This window comes from Ovis canadensis, chromosome 2 (genome assembly GCF_042477335.2).
Source record: "Ovis canadensis isolate MfBH-ARS-UI-01 breed Bighorn chromosome 2, ARS-UI_OviCan_v2, whole genome shotgun sequence".
NCBI classification, from domain to species: Eukaryota; Metazoa; Chordata; class Mammalia; order Artiodactyla; family Bovidae; genus Ovis; species Ovis canadensis.
This window is the reverse complement of record NC_091246.1, coordinates 166,998,025-167,019,781: the sequence shown is the minus strand read 5'-3', so window position 1 is coordinate 167,019,781 and position 21,757 is coordinate 166,998,025. Positions and strand designations below refer to the sequence as shown.

General features: G+C 35.9%; 1 protein-coding gene across 1 annotated transcript in view; it reads left to right on the top strand.

Annotated features, from left to right (window-relative positions):
• ACVR2A (activin A receptor type 2A) overlaps positions 1-21,757 on the top strand; it is a 92,091-nt gene that overhangs the window by 51,230 nt on the left and 19,104 nt on the right. Inside the window, exons 2-4 of the mRNA XM_069577633.1 lie at positions 4,880-5,087; positions 11,211-11,320; positions 11,508-11,662. Coding sequence (XP_069433734.1) covers positions 4,880-5,087; positions 11,211-11,320; positions 11,508-11,662 — 473 coding nt within the window. The remainder of the gene's footprint in view (positions 1-4,879; positions 5,088-11,210; positions 11,321-11,507; positions 11,663-21,757) is intronic.

Genomic DNA, 21,757 nt, shown 5'->3' with positions numbered 1-21,757 from the left:
ATTATGTCCATTTATTTTTTTTGAAAATCATATTAACTATTTGTAATTACTTTGTTAGAATAAACCTATGGTAGAAATTTACAGTTTAAGAAAATCTTAAATTGTGAAATGCTATTAAAAACTAGAAAATATAGGTAACTTTTACCATCCTTTTTAGAAGTGCACCTTTAAAGTCACTAGGTGAGCGTAAGAACATAACAATACATGTAACTTGTTTCATTTCTCTAACTATGTTATTGTATTTTGTGGTCAGTTATGATGGGATGAAGACTGATTACTGAATCAACTTGAAGATATGGGAGGGGGTTGGCAAAATTGTCAGTTTTCCCCATAAGCAATTTTCTATCTGTGAATAATATCAAATGATAGTCTACATGTAGAAAGTCATTCTGAAATCTTAACTTATCATTAAATATTGAAAAGTATTAAATAGAAAGTACTCGTTTATCTTTTTTCTAGACCAGAGGTGGCAAAGAAACGAAACTGGTGTTTCCTCCCCTCCTTCTATACTAATTCCAAGGCGCTTTACCTCAACATCTTTCTCAGTATATTGCTTCTGGCAGCCACTCTTAACTGGAATTGACACCAAAGATGAAACCTGTTGTATCTGGCATTTTTGTTCTAGGCAATGTACATTTTTGTCGGTCAGTTTTGTTTACTTTAAATGTTGTTCTGTGCCTCAGTGGAGTCTGATTAAAAATAGTTAATATTGGTTTTAATGTGAGTTATACAAACGGTAGTTCATAGAAGACCCCCCCCCCCCACCCCCAGCAAAACAAAACAAACGAGAGAAGTCCAGTTAGCTAAAAATTAGCATGTTGTTTCAAGAGATACCACAGAGCCTGTAGGCCAAATCCAGCCTGTGAACTCAAGAGTGATATTTACATTTTTAAATGGTGGGGGAAAATTTTTTTTAAAAGAACATTTTGTGACGTAAAAATTACATGAAATTTAGTCTTCAGTGTCCATTAGTAAAGTTTTATTGAAATGTAGCAGTGCTCATTCATTTGCTGTCCAGTGGATGCTTTTGTGCTGCAGTGGCAGAACTGAGTAGTTGTAAAAGAAACCATAAGGCCAACAAAGCCTAAGATGTTCATTCTCTGGCCCTTTCCAGAAAAACTTTGCCAGTTTGTTGTGAGATAATACGGACTTCCCTGGTGGCAATACAGGTAGTGCATGTTTGCTTTTGAGTTATTTAGTAGAGGAGGAAACTTAATTTGATGTTTTTTTTCAACTGGTTTCTGAAAAGGAATAATTTAGAAACACTGCGGTCTCAGAATATCTTTAGACTTAGCCCAAGGAGATTTTTATGTGGTTTGTCTATAAATATCATCATATTGGAAATTAGGGCAGAAAATTAAAGAATATTTATTTAAAAGTGTCAATAATAAATCCATTATATGTTAACAAAAGAATAGATTTTTTTTAAGAATAGATTTTTATGAAAAATATTTTCTAAAAAATTAGAGAAATTTTTTACAAATTTCTTTATAATTGTTTTAGTAGATGACAACTGAATTCTTGTTATCTGTTTTTCCACTCCGTTTGTTGTGATGCAAAAACTTGTGGTGTTTTGACATGGAGGAAATCTGTAGTAGAAAAATGGGGAGTATTTTAATAGCTTTTTAAGATAATTGTGGATATTTTTCTTTGATAGTACACCATAATTCAAAAAGGGGTAATTTCTTTGATGGTTTTATTTTCTTAAGTCAAGTTGATTGAAGTATACATTGCAGAGAATAAAATATATTTTGTTTAGATATACAAGTCTGTGCAGTCTGATTAACTCATGAATTATATAACCATCACCACAATAAAAATGTGGAATATTTCCATCACCTCTAAAAGTTTCCTTATACCCTTTTGTAATTAGCTCTCTCCCCTCGCTCTTAACTTCTGATCTGATTTTCATACCTGTACTTCTGCCTTTTCAAAAATATTGTGTAAATGGAATCATACAGTATGTAGCCTTTCAGTCCATTTTTGTTTTAGGCATAATGTGTTTACAGTTTATCCATTTAGTTGCAGCTATCATCCATTCATTTATTTTTATTGTATAGATGTTTATTTTTACATCTATCAGTGCTAGATATTAGGTGGTTTCTGGTGATTCTGAATAAAGCCACTCTAAAAATTACAGATTTTTGCATGGATATATGTTTTCGTTTCTTAAATACCTAGGCTTGAGATTGCTGTGTAGTATGGTAGATTCGTGTTTCACTGTAAGAAGACTTTACCCTGAGTTAATGGGCCGTTTTGCATTCCCACTAGCAATGTGTGGAAGTTGCAGTTGCTTTACATATTTCCCAAAACTTGAGACTGTATGTTTTTATTTTTATGTTAGTCATTCAAATGAATATTAGATCTAGTTTTAGTTTGCATTTCCCTGGTTAGTGGTATTGAGTATCTTTCTATGTAGTATTTCCCAATTATATTTCTTTGATAAGGTGTCTATCTGAATCTCTTGCCCATTTTTTAGAAATTAGGTAATATGTTTTCTTATTATTGAGTTGTGATAGATCTTTATATTTTCTGAATATCTGTTCTTTTTTAGGTATATAATTTGCAGGTATTTTCTCCCAGTCTGAATTTTTTCCTTATCTTTCAAAGAGAAGTTTCAATTTTAATGAAGTTCAGCTTTTGAAGTCTAATTTTTTCTTTTGGGGATCCTATTTTTTTGTATTTTAACAAATCTTTCATGTTAATAATTTAGGGTCACAAGATTTTTCTTGTTTTTAGAAGTTGTATAATAATAGTTTAAGGGTTTATGTTAGGTAAAGTGAAGAGGAACTAAAAAGCCTCTTGATGAGAGTGAAAGAGGAGAGTGAAAAAGTTGGCTTAAAGCTCAGCATTCAGAAAACGAAGATCATGGCATCTGGTCCCATCACTTCATGGGGAATAGATGGGGAAACAATGGAAACAGTATCAGACTTTATATTTTGGGGCTCCAAAATCACTGCAGATGGTGACTGCAGCCATGAAATTAAAAAATGCTTGCTCCTTGGAAGAAAAGTTATGACCAACCTAGATAGCATATTGAAAAGCAGAAACATTACTTTGCCAACAAAGGTCCGTCTAGTCAAGGCTATGGTTTTTCCAGTGGTCATGTATGCATGTGCGAGTTGGATTGTGAAGAAGGCTGAGTGCCGAAGAATTGATGCTTTTGAACTGTGGTGTTGGAGAAGACTCTTGAGAGTCCCTTGGATTGCAAGGAGATCCAACCAGTCCATTCTGAAGGAGATCAGCCCTGGGATTTCCTTGGAAGGAATGATGCTAAAGCTGAAACTCCAGTACTTTGGCCACCTCATGCCAAGAGTTGACTCATTAGAAAAGACCCTGATGCTGGGAGGGATTGTGGGCAGGAGGAAAAGGGGACGACAGAGGATGAGATGGCTGGATGGCATCACCAACTCGATGGACATGAGTTTGAGTGAACTCCGGGAGATGGTGATGGACAGGGAGGCCTGGCGTGCTGCAATTCATGGGGTTGCAAAGAGTGGGACACAACTGAGTGACTGAACTGAACTGATGGTATTTTTAGAGTTAATTTTTGTATATGGCATGAGCTATGAATTGTTATGAGTTGAGGTTCTTTGTTCTGCATATAGATGTCTAGCTGTTCCAGCATCAGTTGTTGGAAGACTTTATTTTCTCTATCTAAGTACATTGCATTGGCACCTTTGCTGTGTATCAGTTGACCGTATGTGTCTGGGTCTGTTTCTGGATTCTCTGTTCTGTCCCCTAGGTGCATGTCTTTTTACTAAGACTGCATTCCCTTGATTGTTGAAGTTTCAGTGTAAGACTTAAAAACAGTCAGTATGGGGAACTCCCTGGTGGTCCAGTGGTTAGGGACTAGGCCCTTTCACTGCCATGGCCCAGGTTCAATCGCCAGGTGGGCAACTGAGATCCCGCAAGCCGTGCGGCATGACCAGAAAAACTGCCCCAGATCGAATAGTATGAGTTCTCTTTTGTACATCTTTTTCAGAGTTACTTCTCTTGCTTTTCTATATAAAGCAAGAGATGGTTTCTTAAAAGTTAGTACAGTGTGGAATCTGAAACTACTAATGAACTTTTTTCCTCTGTAATGCTAGAGTCTACTTGGCTATCTTGAACATTGAATGGATTTTTTTTTTAAACCCATGAGTGTTTTTCAAATGTCACACAGAATTCACTTGGAAAATATTGGTTCTTTGAATTATATAGACCTTTTAAATGTTGGCATATCTTATTATTCTGTATTTAAAAGTCATATTTGTTAATATTACCAATGACCTCATCAGAAAATTCTTTAAATATTGGGAAGGTGGTGGTTGATACAACTTTTCCAAAGTTCTTATTTTTGCTTGGAAACTCATATTTTATTAATGGCAGTGCATACTGTCAGTTGTTTTTCTTGAAGTAACAGGTTTAATTTGGTTCATTTTGAGAACATTTTTGCCAGACACTCAAGTCTGATAACCATGCATGGTTGGTTTAGTTCACAGCTCAGTCATGCAAGGGCTTCTTCTGGAGGCTGCCATTGTACTGCGGTATGCAGCAGACGTGCTTTTGGTTAGTTACCACTTTGTCACACAGAACATTGAGAAGAAATCTTGACTCAAGGGTCAAAATTTAAGAAAATTAATAATGTTACTGCTTTTCATCAAGGACATTCTTAAGTAAAGCTGGCCTTTTACAGAGAAAACGTGATTTATTTGGTCACTTTCTACCATGTTTATTATACCTAAAATACAAAGATGGACCTGGAAACCTAAACCCAAAGTTGTAACTGTAAGACAGTAAGTTATTGACATTTTAGGAAGATCTGAAATTTGATATACTGGGAGACAGTATAAGAACAAATACAGTTATATTAAGTTGTTGTTTTATTATCTTATAGGTGCTATACTTGGTAGATCAGAAACTCAGGAGTGTATTTTCTATAATGCTAATTGGGAAAGAGATAGAACCAATCGCACTGGTGTTGAATCCTGTTACGGTGACAAAGATAAGCGGCGGCATTGTTTTGCTACGTGGAAGAATATTTCTGGTTCCATTGACATAGTGAAGCAAGGTTGTTGGCTGGATGATATCAACTGCTATGACAGGTAAGAAGGCATTTTGTTTATGATGGTGTTGAATAATTTTCACTTCTCCCTCTTTTTTAAAAGGGATAGAATCAATGCATGGATTTTCACTTAAATGCTTGTTTTTAAAGATGAGCATATAAAAATCATTATAACATGTTGATGACAAAATACATATTTTAAAGTAATAAAACAGGTACAGCATATTTATGTTTTATCTTCTGTTACTTCAAATTATCTACCAAGTAGTGAAAACTTCAGATAAGAAGCGTTTATTTCCCTATGTTGTAGGATTATGTTTTTTTTTTTTTAAACAGCAATTTTAATGAGAAGGGATTTTAAAAATTGCTTTAAAAGAGAATATATCTGTTGAGAATCTATCCTGAAAGAGAATAAAGCTTAATCATAGTATTAAATTTCCTTTTAGTTTCCCTCTTTATGTATCTGGAAGAAATTGATCTCACTACTTTTTCCCCTTTTTTCCTTGCAGAGTAGGCCTTTGTTCTTTATCCCAAGGGACATTTTAACTTGACATTCAGAATTACATCAGAACTAACACAGTCCTCATAGAAAGCTACATTTTCTTTAAAAGATTTTGCTTAAATTGTTTTATTCTTAAATACAGAGGATACAGGGGATATGTTACTGACTGCCTGTGATCTTTCTGTAAAGTGTCCCTAGATGTTGAGCGATCACTTAAACTGCCCGGGACATAAGATTTTCACTGTGGGTGGGTGCTGATGACTGCAGAAGCTGAAAAATCCTAGATAACCAGATTTTTTGGAGCCAAATAACTAATACACTCCTGGAATCTAGCTATGTCCTAATCTACTTGCACGGACTTTAATTGATTACTGTAAATCTGTGGTTGATTGGCCATATGTGATTAATAGTAAAATGTGTTGAATAAACTCATGAAATTAGTTCCACTTTTGGTGAGAAAATAGTCATTTAGGTACATAGTTAGTAGCTAAGGTATATTTCTGCATCTGTGAATTTTCTAAGGATTGCTGCTCTATAATTACACATTTTAGCTGTAATTCTGATTATTAGCTTCTTTATTAACAGAGGTGATCATTAAGTGATATTTGCTATTATGAAAGGATAAGTAGGGCCACTGGGGAAACAGTATGGAGGTTCCTCAGAAAATTAAAAATAACAAAGATATAGCAGTTCCACTTTTGAGTATATGTCCAAAGGAAACAGAAACACCAACTTGAAAAGATAAATGCACCACCACGTTCATTGCCACATTACTTACAATAGCCAAGATGTGGAAGCAACCTAAGTGTCTGTCAGTGAATAAATGGATCAAGGAAATATGCTTTGTATATACAATGGAATCTTTTTCATCTGTGAAAAAGCATACCTTGCCGTTCATGATAACACTGATGGGCCTTGAGGGCATTATCCTAAGTGAAATGCCAGACAGAGAGACAAATACCATATGATCTCACTTGTATATTAATCTTGGGGAAAAAACAACCAACAGCACAAACCCATATATATAGAGAGAGAACTGTCTGTGGTGGTTGGAGGCTGAGGGTGAGAAGTGGGCAAAATGGGTGAAGGAAATCACAAGGGTATGAGTTATCAGTTATAAAACAAGTCTTAGGGATATAATGGAGAATGTGGTGTAATGGTGACTATAGTTAATAATACCATATTGTATATTTGAAAGTTGCTACAAGAAGAAATCTTAAAAGTTTGTTCACAAGGAAAAAAAATTGTAACTGTGTGGTGATGGGATGTTAACTAGATTATTATGGTGATCGTTTCACAATATTCTCTAATTTTCAGTCATTAGGTTGTACGCCTGAAACTAATGTTATATGTCAATTATATCTCAATTAAAAAAAAAAGCCAAGGAGAAAGAAGTTGGGGAAAAATGAAGTTTGGGGATAATCTCTATTGAAAGTTTGTTGTTCAGTTGCTCAGTCATGTCCAACTCCTTGAAGCCCCATGTACTGCAGCACGCCAGGCATCCCTGTCCTTCACAATCTCCTGGAGTTTGCTCAAACTCATGTCCATTGAGTCAGTGGTGCCATCTAACCATCTCATCCCCTTTCATCCCCTTCTCCTCCTGCCCTCAATTTTTCCCAGCATCAACGTCTTTTCCAGTGAGTTGGCTCTCTGCATCAGGTGGCTAAAATACTGGAGCTTCAGCTTCAGCATTACTCCTTCCAGTGAATATTCAGGACTGATTTCCTTTAGGATTGACTGTTTTGATCTCCTTGAAGTCCAAGGGACTCTCAACAGTCTTCTCTAGCACCACAGTTCGAAACATCAGTTCTTTGGTGCTCAGCTGTTTTTATGGTCCAATTATCAACATCCGTACATGACTATTGGAAAAACCATAGCTTTGACTAGACAGACCTTTGTAACAAAGTGATATCTCTGCTTTTTAATATGCTGTCTAGGTTGGTCATAGCTTTTCTTCCAGGTAGCAAGTGTCTTTTAATTTCATGGCTGTAGTCATCATCTGCAGTGATTTTGGAGCCCAAGAAAATAAAGTCTGTCACTGTTTCCATTGTTTCCCTGTCTGTTTGCCATGAAGTGATGGGACCAAATGCCATGATCTTAGTTTTCTGAATGTAAGTTTAAGCTAGCCTTTTCACTGTCCTCTTTCACCTTCACCTGGAGACTCTTTATCTTTAGTTCCTCTTTGTTTTCTGCCATAATTGTGGTGTCATTTCCATGTCTGAGGTTGTTGATATTTCTCCTGGCAGTCTTGATTCTAGTGTGTGCTTCATTCAGCCTGGCATTTTATATGATGTACTCTGAATGTAAGTTAAATAAGCAGGGTGACAGTATACAGCCTTGACATACTTGTTTTCCAATTGGGAACCAGTCTGTTGTTCCATGTCCAGTTCTATCTGTTGCTTCCTGACTTTCTTACAGATTTCTCAGGAGGCAGGTCAGGTGGTCTGGTATTCCCACTTTTTTAAGGATTTTCCACAGTTTGTTGTGATTCACACGGTCAAAGGCTTTGGCGTAGTCAATAAAGCAGAAGGAGATGTTTTTCTGGAACTTTCTTGCTTTTTCAATGATCCAGCGGATGTTGGCAATTTGATCTCTGGTTCCTCTGCCTTTTCTAAATCCACCTTGAACATCTGGAAGTTCTTGGTTCACGTACTGTTGAAGCCTGGCTTGGAGAAATGTAAGCATTACTTTGCTAGCATGTGAGATGAGTGCAATTTTGTGGTAGTTTGAACATCTTTGGCATTGCCCTTCTTAGGGATTGGAATGCAAACTGACCTTTTCCAGTCCTTTGGCCACTACTGAGTTTTCCAGATTTGCTGGCACATTGATTGCAGCACTTGCACAGCATCATCTTTTAGGATTTGGAACATTCAACTCGTATTCCATCACCTCCACTAGCTTTGTTCATGGTGATGCTTCCTAAGGATATCTGGCTCTAGACGAGTGATCACACCATGGTGGTTATCTGGGTCATTAAGATCCTTTTTGTATAGTTCTTCTGTCTGTTTTTGCCACTGCTTAATACCTTCTGCTTCTGTTAGCTCCATACCATAGCTGTCCTTTATTGTGCCATTTTTGCATGAAATATTCCCTTGGTACTCTTAATTTTCTTAAAGAGATCTCTTCTTTCCCATTCTATTGTTTTCCTCTATTTCTTTGCATTGTTCACTGAGGAAGCCTTTCTTATCTCCTTGCTATTCTTTGGAACTCTGCCTTCAGATGGTTGTATCTTTCCTTTTCTGCTTTGCCTTTTGCTTCTCTTCTTTAGTCAGCCATTTGTAAGGCCTCCTCAGACAACCAATTTGCCTTTTTGCATTTCTTTTTCTTGGGGATGGTTTTGATTACCACCTCCTGTACAATGTTACTAACCTCCATCCATAGTTCTTCAGGCACTCTGTCTACCATATCGAATCTCTTGAATCTGTTTGTCACTTCCACTGTATAATCATAAGGGGTTTGACTTAGGTCAGCTTGAATGGTCTAGGGGTTTCCCCTATTTTCTTCTATTTAAGGCTTAATTTTGCAATAAGGAGTTCCTGAACTGAGCCACAGTCAGCTCCCAGACTTGTTTTTGATGCCTGTATAGAGCTTCTCCATCCTCAACTGCAAAGAATATAATCAGTCTGATTTCGGTATTGACCATCTGGTGATGCCCCTGTGTAGAGTCATCTGTTGTGTGGTTGGAAGAGGGTGTTTGCTGTGACCAGTGTGTCCTCTTTGCAAAACTCTGTTAGCCTTTGCCCTGCTTCATTTTGTACTTCAAGGCTAAACTTGCCTGTTACTCCAGTATCTCTTGACTTCCTGCTTTTGCATTCCAGGCCTCTGTGATGAAAAGGACATCTTTTTTTTTGGTGTTAGTTCTAGAAGGTCTTGTAGGTCTTCATAGAACCATTCAACTTAAGCTTATTCAAGACATCTTTTATTAATTAGTTGAGCTCAAGGATCTCTGTTCTTTTTATTGTAAAAAGCTACTGGCTTCTCACCTAAAACCAGTGTTGCTTGAGATTAAACTCTGCTAGATAATGGTGAGTTGTCAGTGCAATTGCCTGCTCTTACAGTGATCATTACTACACCAGCTTGTTTCTAAGAGTTAAGTGCTAATTTAAATATATGTGAGTTTTTGTTTTTACGTTCTGAATTTGATTAAAAGGAAATATTAGGAGTAGTCAGATAAATAAGAGTAAGAAAAAGAAGATTCAAGAAATGTCAAAGTATGGAGGAAGAGATGGGGAGAACGAAGAATGACATTGAATGGTGGAAAGTAATTTTCCTTGCATTAGCTAGGCTAGTATTTAATTATATTAACCTATAATTTGAGGCATATTTCTGAATATTAAAATTTGAATTTATATATTTCTCTTTATAAATTGTTAAAAATTTAGCTTTCATTTGCCCTTTCCTTTCTACTAGATAGATATTGGTATAAATTTTATTTTAAAGTTTGATTTTGGTAAAATTGCCTTCTCCCTGAAATTTCTTGGGCTTTTCACTTTAGAGTTAAATTTAACCTTATTTTCAACAGCCATTGTAAAAGTTTACAGTTTATTTGTAATATATGTCTTTAAGTATACCTGATATTATTAGCAATTTAAATATCTGCTTTTAAAAATTAGGTATAACTATTTTTTAGAGGTTGATTAGGATTTGATCTAGAGGCTAAGTCTCTGTGTTTTCAGAAACTCAGTTCCTATATAGAAGGCTGCCTTCCTTCTACTCTCTAAATCAACCTAACTCTAGTCAGTTTTTGAGTTACTTGGGCCTCTATTTTTGTCGTTAGAAATTGCTCTTTACTTGTTTATCTTTAGCCCTGTTCATTGTGTTCAGGGAATTTAATTCTGCTGCAAAAATGGCTTAATTCCCAAGCCTGATGTAAGTCTCTGATGTTGAAATGTGTTCTGCCATGAGATATGAGCAAGGATTACTTCGTGCCTATGCATGAGAAGTGAAAGTGAAAGTGTTAGTTGCTCAGTTATTTCTGACTGTCTGAGACTCCATGGACTGTAGCCTGCCAGGCTCCTCTGTCCATGGATTTCTCCAGGCAAGAATACTGGCATGGGTAGCCATTCCTTTCTCTCGGGGATCTTCCTGACCCAAGGATCTAACCCTGGTCTCCTGCATTGCAAGTAGACTCTTTACTGTCTGAGCCACCAAGGAAGCTCATTTATCTGTATACGTGTGTGTGTGTGTGTGTATTTATGTGTGTACACACACACACAGTTTTTTATATATAGTGTTCAGTCAGTTTTTGTATTCATAAAATGGAAAGGCTCTATTTCCTGTGAGGATAAAGCACTCTTAGACCAAATTTCTTCATTGACTTTGTGTTCCTCTTCAAGCTTTTCTAATAATTAAAGAAAAAAATAAAAAGATGGTTGCCTTAGATTGATCATTAAAATCCAAATTAAAGAAGTCATTTCTTAGAGCCAGTGTGATTGTTATAAAATCAGCTGTTGGATTTTTTTCTGATGATATTTCATAATTGATTTCAAGGAACATTTTTGACTTTTAAGAGTTGATTGTTGAATATTAATAAAAATCTCAAAGATGACTATAAATGACTTACTCATTATTTTATCTCTGAGAAGAACTTTAGTAAAACAGCTATTGTAGATTCAGGGTAATAACGTTGGTTTTAATTATTTTTTCTCTTTTTATTTATAGGACTGATTGTATTGAAAAAAAAGATAGCCCTGAAGTATATTTTTGTTGCTGTGAGGGCAATATGTGTAACGAAAGGTTTTCTTATTTTCCGGAGATGGAGGTCACACAGCGTAAGTTCACAGGGAAAACACATAAGTCTGTTCAGCTAGTAGATTGAAAACAAAGCATGTTTGTGTTAGAATAATTTGCTCCCACCTTCTCCTCCTCTATTTTTCTCCTACAATTTGGCACTATAATAAATATGGTGGAATTTTATTGACCAAATCTGAATGATTTTCCTCCTCCTCTTTTCCACAGCTACTTCGAATCCAGTAACACCTAAGCCTCCCTATTACAACATCTTGCTCTATTCTTTGGTGCCACTTATGTTAGTTGCGGGGATTGTCATTTGTGCATTTTGGGTGTACAGGCATCATAAGATGGCTTACCCTCCTGTGCTCGTTCCAACTCAAGTAAGTTATTGTCTGATACTTCGTGCTGTTTTTGACTGTATATTTTAAAGAAATATTCCTGTGGAGAAACCACAGTAGGTAGTTACAGATTTTTTCCTTTAGAGTTAATTTTTGAATGTTTATTGTCATGGGAACTATAACTACTTTTGCAAATATATTAATTTGCTATATCCTAAACTTAGGCGTGCAGGAGACCTGGGTTCGATCCCTGGGTTGGGAAGATCCCCTGCAGAAGGAAATGGCAACCCACTCCAGTATCCTTGCCTGGAAAATCTCATGGACAGAGGAGCCTGGTGGGCTGCAGTCCATGGGGTCACAAAGAGTCGGACACGACTGAGCAACTAACACTAACACCTAAACTCAGGCGTTGAGATAGAGGAGAATGAACAGTATTCCCATTCCTGTTCTTCTTTGGAGAGTTCTACTGTGATTGTAGTACTTATAAATGTGGGATACACTCTGCTGTGTTTCTTGAGAAGTAATTGATGATGGAGAAGTGATATCAAAACTTTTTCTTTCCCTTCTATTTTCTCCTCCATTTCTAAGTTTTTGTGCCTTTTTCAAGACTTGCCAAAACGTTCTTTTAATCATGGAGGAGAATTCAGTAAGTAACCAGGAATGTGGAATAAAGAGGTTTCCACACAGGCATGATGGAGAAGGCACTGGCAACCCACTCCAGCACTCTTGCCTGGAAAATCCCATGGACAGAGCCTGGTGGGCTGCAGTCCATGGGGTCGCTAAGAGTCGGACACGACTGAGCGACTTCACTTTGACTTTTCACTTTCATGTATTGGAGAAGGAAATGGCAACCCACTCCAGTGTTCTTGCCTGGAGAATCCCAGGGATGGGGAAGCCTGGTGGGCTGCTGTCTATGAGGTCGCCCAGAGTCGGACACGACTGATGCGACTTAGCAGCAGCAGCAGCAGCAGCACATAGTCATGAAGAGGATGCACCTGAAAAATGTTGTTCTAGGGAGGAGGAGCAAAAGGGCAGCATTTCTCATCATGTGTTGTAGTTCCAAGTATATATATTTTATTTGCAGCATATCAAGTGTGTAACTGAAGTCTGAAAACTTTTTTAATGCCCTTGATTCTTTTTCCCTCAACACCGAATATCTGAAAATATAGGTGTTGTGGGTAGTCAGAATAAATTCTGAAGTTTTTCTTCATTCTCTGTTATGAAGATAGTGGCAGCTGATTCAGTGCTTCATAACGATTTTTAATATAAGTAGTTAATATTCTACAGGCAAAGAGGAAAGTGGTAACTTTTGGTTTATTTACTTGAGATGTCTTTAAACTCTTAATTTTTGTTTTTTTGACTTTTAAGATCACATTACCTCCACCTTCTGGATCTTTTGGTTTATCTTTGTTTCTCTAATACCAGTAGGATTAACGGTTAAATCTTGGTAGAAGAAGATAGTTAAGTCCTATAATTTAATGACCAAAACAACTTCTTCCCTTTAAGCTTTATTTACATAACATATTCCTTTCTTGGTGCTTGAACCAATCTGTTAGCATTAGATCATTGATCCTTGTAATCTTGGTAAAATATATATATGGAGAAATAAGCCTGAAGGTCACATTCCTTATTTAGTAAATTAGATAAACACAGTATATTTTATATAGCTGAAATATTTTAATTTTTTAACATTGGTAGATAAATTGTGGGTTTGTTAAAAATCGTCTTTTAAAAATACTTTAAAATTTAAAAAAATATAGTGCCTAATAAATATATGTAGTTTACCTCAAATGTCCATAGAATATACTTATTGGTGGTAACTATTTTTTATTTAAGATCTACATTTGAAAGAAAGAATGTTTCATACTGTAATAGTATCTGAATTTATCCTGGATTTGTGATATAATAGAAAAAAACTGGATACTACATTTAAAAACAAATTTGTTAAGTTTCATCATAAAACTTTAAAAATAATAATGTAATCCTATATATAACAATGATTTACATAAATTCTAGCTTAAATTTTGGGTTGGGTATTTTTATAAGTCTGGATGTCTTATATTTGAGGCCACTTTATTTGGAAATGCTGGGTTTGGACTTATAAAAAGGAAAGATGAATCTTTATTCATAAATGACAACTAGGAATGTTCAGTGAGTATCCACCTCTGTGGGTTTTAGGTATTTTTTGCAGTCGTTAATATTTTTGTACACATTTATTTAGTGCTTGTGTTGTTCTGTACATACATACGTTTGTATGAATTGTATGAATTCCTGAAAAATAAGGAATAAACTTAAAAAGGTTTTGAGATGGAATGACTGGGATGGTCAGACTTTCTGGTGGAAAATACAAGACATGCCTGACTTTATGCATTCCTTCTGTCATGAACTGTGTTGTGGAAAAGGAGCATTGTCATCAGTGTGGGACTTCATCTATGTCTTCCTCACTGTCTCAAACAATATAGTGTCATGCTGTCTCATTTTTGGTGAGGTTTATGCAAACTACTTCTGCAAGACTACTTAGTGGCCCTCTTGTCACAAAATGCTCAGTTTTATTTCTCCTTCAAAAAATGATTGATAGTTGTACATTTATAGTGTACTAGATTACTGGTAAGTTATATAGATGTGTATTAATATATACATTATATAAAAACATAAAAAATACATAAAACTTCCCCTTGACTTCCAGTTGTAACCAATATGTAAGGATCATCTTTGGAATTTGTTCAGAAAAACGAAACAATTCCCTGGACCATACCCCTGAAAGTATAGAATGGGGCCTGGGATATTATGATTCTAATAAAAGTTTCCCAGGCACTTCTGGTGACCAGCCAGGTATAGAAAGCACTGGTGATTTTACCTCACAGGGTTTTTTATGTAGTGCTATAATGCCCATTCTATAGATAAAGAAATTGAGACATAGCAAAGCTCACAAGTACCAGAGCTGGAATATGAACCAAGTACTCTCTGACACTAAATCTTTGTTCTTACTGCTTATCCTGTTTTGCTTCTCTTTCTTCAGAAAGCAGATGCTTTCGCTGCCTCAGATAATTCAGTAAACATCCCTGCCATCTCAAAATCATTCTTTAAGCTATTTTCCTATTTCGGGACATTGAGTAGTCTGACTACTGCTACTGCTAAGTCTGCTGCTAAGTCGCTTCAGTCGTGTCCGACTCTGTGTGACCCCATAGACGGCAGCCCACCAGGCTCCGCCATCCCTGGGATTCTCCAGGCAAGAACACTGGAGTGGGTTGCCATTTCCTTCTCCAGTGCATGAAAGGAAAAAGTGAAAGTGAAGTCGCTCAGTCATGTCCGACTCTTAGCGACCCCATGAACTGCAGCCAGGCTCCTCCGTCCATGGGATTTTCCAGGCAAGAGTACTGGAATGGGTGGTCATTGCCTTCTCCAAGTCTGACTACTAAAAGGAACAATAACATGATCATATTGTTTCACAGGGGACAGAAGCGGAAATAAACAAGTAATAGATAAATAGGCATATTCATGTGTTTTCCATTGAAATTTTTTTAGCACACATTTTAGAATAGGGTTTATGAATATAGATTGGGTCTCAGGTAAAGATTCTTGTATTTCTGAGTTGATGGTGCCAATACCCTAGTTATTCAAGACTTGTTTGAGGGGTAGGAGAAGTAGGTAGGGGAATTATACTACACAGTTGAAGTCTTAAGCTGACGTGGGTATTTCACCCCAAATTCATGTCTCCATATTCAAAGTTTAATTTCAGGACCAGTTAGGGAAAGATCTTACATTCTTGTGCATTTCCGCAACATTCTCCCTCTAATTTCTTCAAACACTTTTAGACAAAATTTATCATTCCTTTTCTTAGGGAAAGCTTTTCTTAAAGCGTTGGCTAAAGACTGGTGGTAGCTTATTGATGGATCATTCCTGCAATAAGAAGTACATTTGAAGAGAATTTACAGTGATTCTCAGCAGAGCAAGCTAAAGTTACGTATACTGTGCTCATTCATTGGTCTGATCTCAGTCTTTCATTCTCTTTGGGGAGAAAAGATCAGTATTATGGAGGTATTCTAGAGGACTAAGTGATATATCTAAATGAATCTCTTAATAAGCTGGTTTCTGGTAGTTTAATGGTGGAATTCTTTATTTCCAAGACATCAAGTTGTTTAAAGTTTCTTATGATTTTGTTAGTATTTTATTCTGAAGACGTGATGTAGAGATGTACATGCTTTAAAATCTAGTCTTTAATGATGGTTTTAATTTATTTTAAAATAAAAAATATTCTAAAATAGATTTATCATAAAGGTGTAGAAAAACGTAACATGCTTTAAAAAAAACCCAACTATTCCTTTAAAAAAAATACCAAAAACTATGCTTCTTTCTTTATAACCTGTAACCACTATATTTCTAACATTGTTTCACATTATCACTGTTTTCCCCTCTGTCCTGGGTGAAAGCCTTAGAGATAGCTCCTTCTGTTCCTAGCCCTGTTATTTATGAAGTCCGGTTCATTTACCTTTTCATCCTTCCTGATCCTCTTGTTTTCAGGACATTTTTGTACTGGAGGCTGAGATTATTTCTGCAGTCTTGTAGCTGGTCTTGTTTCCAATCCTGTCTCCGTCTATAGTATTTGCTATACGATAACATTTTACATGTCTGATTATGTTACTTCTGTGCTTACAAATATTTGAAGGCTCTCAGTCAGTGATCCAGCAGCAAGAATACAAAGTTTGAAGTCTGACAGTGGTCTTCCATACTTTCTCTTTTGATTATTTTCTCTCATCAACACCCTAAGCCATCCATCGTATACCTCTAGAAGGCTATTAGTTATGTGCCATCCTTGAAAGAATAGAGAAACTAGTGCTCAAGTCAGGTTCTCTCTTTTGTGATTCACATGAATAACCTTGGTTAAGAAAGGTTTAGTCATTTGTGAGCATCTTCCGTTCTCATACTTGATTATGAGCTCCTTGAAGTTGAGGTTTGTATTGTAATCACTGCTGCATCTCACATAGTGTTTCTATGTAATAACCATTCTGTAAGTAATGAATTGCTGAATTGACTTTGTTTCATTTAATGTTATACTAAGATGATGATGCAGTATATTCAGGAATTGTTTCGTAAATGTTTGAGGTGCTTTAGGGCTTTACTTTAAAGATAAATCTTGGGACCATGTTTCTTGGGGATAAGATAAGTTGAAGTATTTCAAGCTTTTATAAGAAAATGCCATTATTCAATTTTCTGTGATCACAGGTGTGAAAACATCCTTTTAATTTGCATCACCTGGGTCACATTTCTTTTACCTGTCCTGAAACTGTCTTTCCACCTGCAGGTAGATGCTCTTATGATCTCCAGTCAGTAAACTGAATGCAAACTTGTTTTTTTAGTACCAGTGAGCCATGTATGTGAGGGAATTGACGCACTGACTCTATTATTAAGAATTCTTATTGTGGTTAGAGTTAATGCGATTTCAATAAAACTGTTTGCATTGTTTCTATAACCATATGTAAGCTTAAGTTTTGTGCTTATAAAATCTATGTGCTAATAAAAAAAACCACTTGATAAGAAACTGCATTTTAGGGGCTAGAAATTCCTTGCATTTAAGAAGGTATGCCGTTAACTTCTTGTTAAATTTTGAAGAAGTAATAGAAGTAATAGAACTAGAGCATTGCTACGTTGGTGCTTGTTAAATGGCATCAGTCTCTTCAGTCCTGGCATCATGACGTTTTGTCTAGGTTTTGAAAAGGACTGAAGGCTTTTAGATGTTTAGAATTTTGAGTTGAGCATACAAAATAATCCTGTTGACCTTAATATTAAAGTAATGATACGTTGATGTTTCACACTATGTCAAATTATCATCCACCAGGAAACCAAGCCATCTCTGACAATGGTTTGTAGGATTTTCCTGTTAAGTCTATATTTGTTTAAAATTAAGAAGATACTAAAGGGGCAGCATAATAGTATCTAGCCAAGTCTGTTTAGGAAAGTGTGCTGCTCCCTTATTTTGGAAGAATGCAGGGAGAAGTTTACTGAATTTTACTGAATATTTAATATGCTAATATTCAGTTATACTTACAAAATATTACATCTGTAGAAGTGCATCTTGAACTAGGTTGATTGCTAAATGGTTGAGGTTTGTGAACACAAATTTCTCTTGATTTTTCTCTTTCACCTTCTGTTCTATTTAAAAATTAATTACAAATGGTTGCTTGTTATAGCAATACAGATTATACAGAAAGAAGTGTGTCCAAAAAAAGAAAGAATCATTTGTTCCCCCTTTCCTTTATTAGTTTACTGAAATAACCAGTTTTAGGTTGGTGTGTATCTTTTGACATCTTTCTCTAATCTCACTTGTTTGAATATATACTTTTCCTTTTTATAAACTAGAAAATGTTATTCTGTAGTTACTTTCCTTTTATCTAACAGTATACTGAGGATAGCTTTTCAGCTCAGTATTTTCCATCTAACTTGCTCTGACTGATGTTTTTAAGTGAAGTTTAGTGCAGTATAATGCATGCTCATGAGATACCAAAAGTTGATGTTTTATTGGCTTAGAGTTTGTGTTAGGTTTCTACTAAGGGCTAGAACTTACGTTTCACAAGTAGTTTTTAATTGTATTATTTTAGGATATTTAAAATATGGTGATATAATGCTATTGTATACTCTTCAGCATATCCGTGCATTCCCCACCCCCCCCATTCATGCCTAAAAATTACTATAGGGCTACTAGAAATGCTTTCTGTGTTCATTATTTTTGTATTATAACCTAAATTACAACTTTTATGTATACTTTTAAACTAATTGTAGGGAGAACTGACATAAATGATCCATAGACCTGCTGCAGCTTGACAAAGTGTTGCTCTAGGTGTGTATAAGTTATTTCTCTTACAAATGTACAGACAGATCCACTTGGATTGTCTGAAAGCAAAAAAGAAGGGCAGGGGAGAAGTGAAAGTGTTGGGGGATTGGGGGGGATGGAGTAGTGGGAGTCTGTATCAAAAGCTTAAAACAAGTTAAAGCTGCACATTAAAATTAAAACACCTTATTTCTAAAAATAACATACTAAATTAAAAAATCTTGAGATCAGGTTTCCTTTGGCCTGTGGAGGGCCCCATCCCATTTGCCAGTTTGCACATGGGGCTGTTGCATATAGACCAGAGTGCCTAATACCTACTTTTCCTTGTCTGCCAAGGAGATGGTAGGTAGAAAGACGTGAGTTTGCTTTTCTCTGTATTTTTTATTTCCTGAGTCTCACCCTCAATCTGATCCATCATTCGTAGCTACTTCATTGCTGTTAAACTTTTTTCTATTAATTTGAGATAATAAAAATGAAGAAGTCCATTTGTTAGTGAAAGCTGTTTGCATCAGGTAGGCTGGGAGGTGTTCACATTGGTTGGTTTTATTTTCACTGAACTGTTCACCTATTGCTTGAGTGCCCACTGTGCGGGGTATGCCAGGCACTGTGCTTGATGTGTAGTATTAAGTGGCTCAGGGCCAGTCCTTGCTGGCCTTTTTGGAGCCCACAGTTAACATGTAGGTGCAATAAAAATAGGTTGGTTGATTGGTTGTTTGACTTTGCCGCTTGGAAAGGAAGGGTTAAGAAAGTAAAAAGGGAGTAGCCTCAGTAAATTTGGGCAAAGATGGAGGAAAGGATTCCAGTTCCGTGGTGATAGGGAGAAGAGCCACATGTGGGATGGTGGGCTCATTTTAAGTGTTCAGTAAGTGTTAGCTGTTAATTGCCAGCCACCTCAAAATTGTACTCCAAAGGAGGAATTTTTTGAAGTTGTTGATTTCAACATCAAAACTGACGTGTTTTGATCATTTTACTTGAAATTAACTTGAAACGATTGAGACACACACACATACATGTATGTCAGTACTTTGAAGTTAATTTCGAGTAATGGAAAAATTTCATTTTGAGTACTCTGTCAAACATTTGTACAGAGCACTTTATACATATGAGCTCATGTAATCTTTCAATACTCATGATGCAGCTTCTGTTTTATTGTGTTTATTTGAGAGATAAGAAAAGGCATACAGAAGTGAGGTGACTTGGCCTAGTCAGTCTGCTGAGTGGCAGAGCCTGGGCATTTACATCTTGAGTATTATCCATTGAGTTAATTTTAATTGAATGGCTTATTTCAATAAATTATTAGGTCAGGTCCATAAAAAACTATAAAGTCAGATAAAGGGAGGGATTAGAGTATATAAATTAAATTTAAAATAGTTTTTATAGTGACTATATATATTGCTTTGCAGATCAACATATCAGTTTTACCATATCACAATTATTATTGTATAGCATGATCCTTTTCCTTTTTTCTCCTCTACTTGCAGAATACAAATGCTAAATAAAAATATAATTTATTCTGTACACAGTAGTAAACCTGGTGTTTCTAAGCAGCAACCAGAAGAATGGGCATGGTTGCAATATCTCTTTCAGACTTATAATCCCAGTGATGGCTTCACTGATGAACTAATCACTTCTTAGGGAGCTTATTCAAAATCCTCATTCAGCCACCTTGGTCTGTCTTTACTTCCGGAAAGAGTTAGATGAGGAGAAACTGTGGAAAGGAGGAGTTGATATATCACAGAGAAATTTTGAAGATCTGATTGGATAGAATCATGGCTGTGCATTTGACAGTGTCAGTATTATCAAATCTGTTAATGCATAATGTCTTGCTTTCCCTAGCTCAGAAACATTTGTCCTGATACACATACTGTATTATTTCTTTACATATTCTATTTCTGTCAGCTTGGCAGTAGTCCTTTTTAAAATTTGCAATTGTAAAATTTCTTAGAATGTAAGATTACTAGATGATTAGAGGAGACAAGTCCCAAATTTGTCGATTTTTAAATACTTTTCTTAAAGAGTACTCAATTCTTCTTGATGGTCCGAAGAAGTTGTTGAGTGAGTTATTTAAAAAGTATGTATAAATATAAATCTTGGAATGGTTTAAATAGTAAGAGAAGACTTATAGTACATTTCCTATATTTTTATTTATAGTATGTAAAATCCATATTTCCATAAAGAGTTCTTTGTATTCTGGTTCTGCATATATAACTGCCTACTGAATATCTCCACTGAAATGTCTCCAAGCACTTCACAGACAAGGGTAATGATCTTCTCTCTCAAACCTAGTTCTCACTAAATGGACAGTAACCATTTGGCTACGTGAGTCAGAAATCTAGAATGTGCCCCAGTACTGTGTTTTTCCTACCTAATCTGCCTTCCTCTAGTACTTACGTTATATGTCTCAGAGATGCTCTCCTCAGAAAATCTTCTCTTATTCACTTTGCCCAGTGTTTGTTAGGTTTCTCCTTATAGATGCTCACGGTAACCAAATTCCTTTTTATTGCTCTTATGTTATGATCACATATTAATCAGTAAGATTCTTTGATTAGTTTTTCTTCCCCACAGTGTATAGTAAGCATCAGGAGAGCCTGGGTAGCCAGTGCCTGGTGCAAACTAGGTGCTGGGCAAAGATTTGTTGAATGAATACAGAAATAGTATTCACTCCTTTCTGACATTTGTTAACAGTTAAATTTCTTTTCCCTTAAGGAATAGGCAGCAAGTCTCTTTCTCATCTGGCAACCTAATTACTTGACGTTAATGTGCTGGTTTTGTTTTCACTCTTATCTCCAGTTGCAGCGCATGGTATTCAGGTTTCATTTTCCAGGTTGTGAATCCAGACTATTTTGTTCAGTTGCTTTTCGTCTGTTTGTGTATTTTAGTGAATTTTTTTTTTTTTTTATTCCTATTGAGGCCTGTTCTTGGTGTCTCCTGTTTTGCTTGGATTGTCTTACAGCGTATTCTAATACTCACTTATTGAGAGGTGTATTGAGCAAAGGTACACTTTTTGATAAGATGCATGGATGGCACCTGCTTGCACAGTGACATCTTTGTCTCTGAAAGTACTGGTATAGAAACAAAAGCTGAGAGATGTTTAAGCTTTGGGAAGCTACAGCCTAGTTACTTATTTGGCATGTATTCCTTTTAAGGGATAAATTTTACTCTGGAGTACTGAGAAGATGTTTTGATAGTGGGATTAGCTAAGCCTTTTAGGTGAATTATTAAATAATTCTGAATAATTATCACAGGAGAAAATCAAGAAGCAAGAAAAACTAGTTAAGCAACTGGTACACATAAACAAGTTGTCAACTCTT